Source organism: Brassica napus, unplaced genomic scaffold, assembly GCF_020379485.1.
Source record: "Brassica napus cultivar Da-Ae unplaced genomic scaffold, Da-Ae ScsIHWf_373;HRSCAF=589, whole genome shotgun sequence".
Classification (NCBI taxonomy): Eukaryota; Viridiplantae; Streptophyta; class Magnoliopsida; order Brassicales; family Brassicaceae; genus Brassica; species Brassica napus.
In genome coordinates, this window is record NW_026016453.1 from 92,518 (window position 1) to 100,748 (window position 8,231).

The 8,231-nt window shown below is 26.1% G+C and overlaps 1 protein-coding gene across 2 annotated transcripts; it reads left to right on the plus strand.

Moving 5' to 3' along the window:
* Positions 1–948: 948 nt before the first annotated feature.
* On the plus strand, positions 949–2,739 carry LOC106455050 (aquaporin NIP3-1). Of its 2 annotated transcripts, XM_013897102.3 has the most exons (4): positions 954–1,146; positions 1,560–1,784; positions 1,916–2,196; positions 2,276–2,739. In XM_013897102.3, the coding sequence occupies exons 1-4, from the start codon at positions 973–975 to the stop codon at positions 2,607–2,609; spliced, it is 1,014 nt and encodes a 337-aa protein (XP_013752556.1). In that variant the 5' UTR covers positions 954–972; the 3' UTR covers positions 2,610–2,739. The 2 variants fall into 2 exon arrangements, with proteins under 2 accessions (XP_022576055.1, XP_013752556.1); XM_022720334.2 differs by lacking the exon at positions 1,916–2,196 and having other exon boundaries at positions 949–1,146; positions 2,276–2,481.
* Positions 2,740–8,231: the final 5,492 nt, after the last annotated feature.

The window sequence follows — 8,231 nt, forward strand, 5'->3', positions numbered from 1 at the left end:
TCTTGGTGATCTTGGCAATTGATTACGGGGAATCTTATGAACTCTGTTTAGAAATTTCGGCCAACTATCACCGGCTCATCGTCATCCTCTTCATGTTATGTCAGAGCCTCTTCTGTTTCTGGATATTCAAGGTGATTGTCAGATTAAACCTCGTAAAAAACCTTGCTTCTTCTGAATAAAGGAATAAGATCGTTGAATCAAAAAAAAAGTTGAATTCAATTTGATCCAATGTAACTCAACGTCAAGTACAAGATAAGTTTGAATAAATTAGTTAGGATTTCTTCTTAGATTTTCTCAGATTTATAAATATATGAAAATATAGAATACATAATATAGAATACATATATTTTTCTTAAAAGAACATAAACAAAAGGTTGGAATACATATTATAAAATGATAGAACTTAGGGAAGATGTTAGAATTTAAATTCTACCACATTTCACTGTTTTATCTACGATATATAATAGAATAAGGGATAAACACAAGTTAACGTTTTATTTTTATTTTTCTACAATAAAGTAAAAAGCGTACAATACATATTGTATTAAGAAAAACAAAGAAATTTGGTTATAACTCAGGCACACGTATTCTATATTTGGATAGATCATAGTACGTACTTTACATACGAATTATAACTTTTATAAAACGTTTAAGATAAACTAGAATATCTATTTTATCCTTGTAAAAGGGTTATAATATACGTTGCATACTATAATATATATAAAAAAAGGGCAACATATAAGGGAGATTTAACCTGCATGCTCATTTTTTTAAATAAAACCTTTATAAACTAAAACAATATAAAACTGATGTACCTGGCACTTGCCACACTTCCTTAAATCCGCCTTACTATGATGCTATTTTTGGCTCTTTTCTAAGAAGAATTCGTCAACATGAAATTGTCATGCTGTATAGAATATACAATTCAACTTCATCATTTGCTTATAAACTAACAAAAACTAGAGTTCTCAAATGAGCAAACCATTAACATTTTCTGAGAAAAGTATCTTATCAATGGCCGAGATCTCTGGTATTACTGTTCGGACACAAACCACCATCTTAAACATCGAAGATGGTAGATCCAGTGGTGATTCCCGGTTACCAGATTCCCCCTGTTCTCTTATATGCATATCCTTCGTTCAAAAGGTAATGATGTGCTTTGTTGATTTTATCGAGACATTGATTAGTCGTATTCAAAATTAAACATATATTTAAGAAACAAAAAGGATTTAACATATATGCACGTTCTGTTTTGTCTTTGGTTCAAATATTTGACTTTTGACTACATTCAAATGTGAAGTATAATAATCAAACCAAATTAACATCTATACAGGATCGGTTCGGTAGAATATTACGTAGTTTAACTATTTTGTTAACCATTCTTTTTCTTAGCTACGGTGTTTTAAATATTGAAAACGAGCAGATCAATACCATTGAATTCAAACTAAAACTCGGTTTAGTCATCATATGTGATGATGATGAAATTGAGTTTTTGGGGATAAATTAAATTGATTTTATTGCTATATAACTAAAATCGTATTGTTGTATATATACTCTAGTTGATAGGCGAGTTCGTGGGGACATTCTCTCTTGTATTTGCGGGATGCTCGGCAACCGTGGTAAATGATACGTACGGTGAACTGGTGACACTTCCCGGCATAGCTTTGGCATGGGGTCTAACCGTAATGGTTATGACCTACTCAATTGGTCATGTCTCCGGTGCTCATTTCAATCCTGCTGTTTCCATTGCGCTTGCTTCTTCTAGAAAGTTTCCTTTTAAACAGGTGACAAAAGAATAAAATAATACTATCAAATTTAGGGTTATATATGATATGATTTAAGTGATTTTCATCATAAATCTATGCTTGATATATATATAACATTTTGTATTCATCCATAATGGTACTCTATATAGGTACCGGGGTATATTGCCGCTCAACTTCTCGGATCAACCTTAGCGGCCGAAGCTCTCAGGCTCATGTTCCATCTGAATAACAACGTTTGTAGCCTCAAAGGCGATGTTTATGTGGGAACACGCCCTTCAGGTTCCAACACAGCGACATTCATAGTGGAACTCATCGCTACTTTCAACTTGTTGTTTGTTATTTCGGCTGTAGCTACTGATAAACGAGCAAACAGATCATTCGCAGGCGTTGCTATTGGTGCAACCGTAGTACTCAACATCTTGTTCAGCGGGTACTTATATCGAAGTCCATTAGAATATTTTTACAAAGTTATTATGATTGTTAATGCTTTGTTTTTGAAAATCGATTAGACCAATCTCGGGAGCATCAATGAATCCAGCAAGAAGCTTGGCTCCTGCTTATATATGGGGATGTTATAAGAACTTATGGTTATATATAGTTTCACCGGTTATTGGAGCATTGATAGGTGCATGGACTTATAATATGTTACGGTCTACAAATAAATCATATGGTGAGATAATACGTCCAAATTGCAACAAAGTTTCTTCGAACGATCACCAAGAAGCATCTCAAGACGACTCTTGTGTTCTTCGAGTTGTTGACCCAAATAACCGGAAAATTTTTATACTTTCATCGCCCACAGACATCAACGAAACATGTAATGTCACTTGCAAGTTGGCATAAAAGACATATGTGTTGGTACAGAATACCACCACTGTTTTAAAAAGATGTATGTTCTAATTAATTTTTTACACATTTAAAAAAAAAATCATAAGTAGTCTTGGTTATCAATGAATTATTTTTTTGTAGCTAATTGTTCTCCATAACTTTTAACCAATATAATTTCAATAACCATGTTTTTTGTTAAGTTTACAATTTTTAACTAGTATTATGGTTCATGCTATGCATGGGCAAAAGGATTGTTAAATTATTCATACCAAAATATAATTTTTGAAAGTGTATAACACGAATTTAATTTAAGAAAATAAAAACAAATTTAAATTCTAAAAGGAAAAAAATAAAAATTTATTGGCAATTCACGAATTAGGTAATGAACTTTTTCCTTAACAATTACACAATGAATTTGAACGACAATTTGAAGATGAACTAAAACCTAAAAATAATACAAAACTAATTATAAACTATTTAGAAGACTTTTTGTCAACATTTAGAAGGCTAAGTACAATAAAAATATATATATTTTATACTGAATCTAAATATGTAAAACACCAGATGAGAACATGTGTGTTTAGTATGACCCCGTCCCAAAATTGATAGGTTCATTTCAATTTGATAAGACTCTCTCGAGTTGAACCCCAATTGAAGTTTCTCAAACGTGAAACAAAAGATCTCTATATTATTATTGAGAAATCAATTTCTTACATGTCGGTATTTACGGTAACTCTCACGATGTTGATTACATAGATACTTTTAATGAACTAAAATATTATATATGATTGATAATAATCATGTATTTCCTTTTTCATAATAAGATCTTAGTTAACTTTTTAATTTAATTTCCTTTTCTAAAAACACATAAATAAAAAAGAAATATTTATAAAATAAAAATATAAAATTATTATATAGAAACGAATTTAACTTATTTTCTAAAATTTCCTTAAACAACATAAATAAAAAGCAAAATATATAAGCTTTTAACATAATATATAACATAGCTTCACAAAAATGTAAATATAATTTTTTAAAAAAAAAAATATCTTCTAAAAGATAATATTTTTTACTTTGAATATTAACTTTAATATATTTTATTGTCATTCCTTTTTCAATATAAGACTTTAGTTAACTTTTTAATTTAATTTTCCCTTTTGCAAAAATACATAAATAGAAAAATAAATATTTATGAAATATAACATAAAAAAAATTATATACAGAAATTTAATTATTTTTCTAAATTTTTTCAAAAACCGTAAATAAAAAGAAAATATATAAACTTTTACTATCTCTATAATATTATTTGAGAAGTCAGTTTCTTATGTGTCGCTCTTACGTTAACTCTCACGATGGTTGATTATATTGATACCTTAACGAATTAAAATATTATATTTCAAATACAGTTATTTATTTTTACTTAGTTTCCTTTTTAAATATATGCTTTTTACAAAACACATAAATAATAGAAATTATATAGATTCTATATGTAAACGATTTTTTTATTCTTTGTATTTGTTAAAAACATAACCAAAAAAGAAATGTATGTATAAGCTTTTAAGATATAATTTACAAAACAAATTGAAAAATAAATTAATATAGATATCCTTATTCAAATCATAATATTATTATAAATATAGTTTATATGATTAAAAATAAATTTTAACAACATAAAATGATTATATAATATAATTTTTCAAAGAACAAACAATTAGATTTTGTGACTATTTTAAAACCAAACACATATATTAAAATGTAAGGCTAATAAACACGATAAATAATATTTTTACAATGAATATTAATTTTGACTAAATGATAATAATTTTTAATAACAAAAAATATCATCTAATATCAATTTATTACTTTTATTTTATAATTACTAACTTAAAACTGAATAAACAGTTCAAACAATGTTAGAATGAAAATTAAACTTATTAATATTGCTTGATCTGAACTGATATAGTAAATTGATGGGGAGAAAACTTAAGAGTTTTTGGTGTAACTATATTACGAATCAGTAATTAATACTAACATGGTTATTATTGTTCTAGTCTAATTGTAATAAATCTTTTGATTCATTTCAAAAAAAAAATAGAACCCAATCCACCAAAATATAAATAACCAAACTAATCAAAATATGAAGAATCAATTAAACCAATTGTTATGAATTAATTATTTTATATATTCATAAATGTGCATGAATTTTTAAAATATTACAAGTTATTTTTATCAATGCAACTTTGATTTAATATTTTTTCCTATTTTTTTCTGAAACAACATATATCAGATATACGAATTTTACAAAATATATGTGCAAATATAAGAGGATGAACTAAACTACTTGAAGTTAAGAAAATAATAATTCAACTTTAACATAATTAAGAAAACAAACAAAAATCGTTGCTAAATTAAAAAGAATAAAAGTAACTCGATGTACCAAAAATAAATATTTGAATTAATATAATATTATATTTAAAACTCACATATCTAATTATGATGGTAACGTAATGATACTTAATACATCAATACTATTAAAACAGAAGACCCTTTTTTGAGGTGCCCTCCTGTTTCAACAATATTTACAAGACAATGCCACTAGATTATTTTTAAACTATGATTTTAATTAAATTTAAAGCATTATTTACTTATTCCACAATATCTTCTCTTCCAACAAACTAATCTATTAAATCATTAAAGCTATCGTAACCTAACTAATATTATATTATTTCTCTATACTAAAAAAAAAATCTAACTATATTATTTCTATTAACATAACCAATCGTAAACCATGTTTTTTTTTTTGAAGTATATGGTGTTGTGTGGGTTTTACGTATTGAAACTTACACCATCTAATAACATACAAGATTTTCAAATTGACATGTAATATATATAGATGAAGTCTGATATAATGCATTTTGGCAGTATTCATAATTATACGTTCCTAACATATATGATCCCTAATTCACAATACCCTAAACCCAAATCATTAGTTTTTATTTTATTTTTACCCCTCATCTATTGAAAATAAACCATAAAAACAGAATTAGGGATAACTGTTAAATTAAAGTCGAAGTGTTTTTTTAAAATATATATGCTTAATAACAAATTTATTATTATACCAATTTATTTTTAACTATTCAAATATTGTGCCGGTTGTTATCGTAGTTGCAATTTTTTTTTTTCAAATCAATAACAAACAATAGAAATTAGAAAAATAAAAAATCGTAAACCTTAATATCTAAAATATAGAGCAGAAAAACTAGCGCCCAATCATTATAATTCTCAATCTTCCACAAATCAACTTTTGTGAAACATAAATAACTAAACAAATTTAGTTTAAAACAAACTGACGACTATGCTGAAATGGTATTAGATGGTATAAAACTTTTTTTTTTTTAACAACAAGATGGTATAAAACTACATTCATCAACAGCTTGACAAAAGCATTCACCACAAATAACAAAAAAAGACTAATCAGTCGTAAAATTAAGTTTTCTTAGCAAGATTAAACCTTTTAAAACTTTTTGGCGGATTCAAATCAAAGTGCTTCACTCATGGAAGCAATTCACAGCCAGATCCAAAGCAAGCTTGGAGATCATATTCTAATATGCATATGTAAGTGCGCTTTTGAGGGTTTTTGGTATATTACGGTCTTATTCATCTATATTAAGTACTGCATTACATATAATGATCACATATACACCATAATATATTTCTTTTTAGTTTCATTTCATAACTAACATAATCAGTTCTATCCCTAACTTATAAAATTATTTTAATTTTTTCCGTCTATTGTGCTTAACAGAATCAGTTCTATGCTGATCTAAAAAGAATACTTTCATTGCTTTCTTTTATCTCACTTAAACTTCACTGCTCCTTCTACAGATCCTACAGAACAATAAAATTTTCTATAAGAACAAAAACAATATTGTATCAACATTAGTAGTTTCATTATAACAAATACAATATTATATAAGGCATCCTGAGACTTATATGCGTGTTGTTTCAGGCAGTTTAGAAATTCCTAAAACAATTTCAAAGTAGAATAGTTAATTAATTTCCAACTATACATACTCTATATAACTGGCTATGAGGACAAATTAAAACAATTAAATCCAAGCAGGTTAAATTTTTGTAAGGAATTAATTTATTAAAAAAAGCCTTACGAAAACTCATGTCTTTGAACAAAAAAAAATTCACCTCACTAAAATCTTGAAGTTAAGAAATAGCATTACTTACATGAGTTCTTTGTAAACTGCATCAGCTGCTTTCATTTATTTTCTTATGTGTCCTTTGAAGCTTGACTAAATCAGAAAATTACGAGATAAAAAACCACTTCATCTTCCTGAATTATTTGCTAATTCCTTATCTTCCAACACCACCTCATCTTCACTTTGTTTTTATGTTAGATTCATCTGATTTTTTTTTCTGTCAACAGATTCATCTGATTTAAACCATGCATGTGAAGAATATTTATACACACAAAAATCCAGAAATTAAAAAAGGTCAGAGAAATTGAAACAATACCCTTAGAACGTTGAGCAATCTCTAATTAAACATATGCCTTTGAGATATATTGATATTACTTTACATATCTCTCTCAGGATTTACTGTATATTTATAATTGAGCAGTTTTTAATAAATTATAAAATGTCTAAGGTTGTACTAGATTACTTTTTGGAAAACAAATTATGTATACAATTTTACCCCCAAATAGTATTCTCATTGACAAAGTGATATATAAGTGATATTGAATTATGTGTTAATTTTTTTAAAAAAATCATTAACACTAAATTAAAATTTTCAGTTGCAAAATCCATAATTGTAAGTTTGTAACCTTTACATAACTACTACAAATCTCAAAAATTTAATTGTAACCTTTACATAACTACTACAAATCTCAAAAATTTAACCATTAAAAAACACAATAGATGTAGATTATATCTTAACTCTTCCCAAAATTCATAAATGCAACCCTTATAAATACTAAAGAATTCATACAAATATATATAATGATGTCTTTGTTGCAAAAAATGTGATACAAAATCAAAAATACAAACTGATATCAAATTCAAAAATACAAACTGGTAACAAATAAAATTTTGTTTGAAAAAAATATTGTGCTTTTAAAGCGCAAGTAAAAATCTAGCCATATGTCAAAATGGTATAATCTATACATTATAAATTATTTATAACAGAACATTACAAATTGATATATTTTTTTTTTTAAATAAAAAATTTATATGATAATAATATATATACAAAAATAAAAAATCCATACATTTTTTAATAATTAAAGATGAATCATAGTAACATTTTTCTCTTATAATAGTAATTATATCTTATTTAATTTGCAAATAATAATTCCATACTATTTCAACTAATAGTATAGATGGATCATAGTTTAATATGTAGTTAATGTTTTTACTTAATCATAAAATTAGTTTTTATTTAATAAGATACAAAAATTGTAATCTATTGTGTCTTATTTATTTGTAATCTATTAATTTAAAATTTCACATTACACAAAATATAGTTACATATTGTCACAATATCGAAACAATATTACACATCTTGAAGTTAAATCTCCGATGAATACATAAACATATTGATGATTTGATATGTTAATATAACATG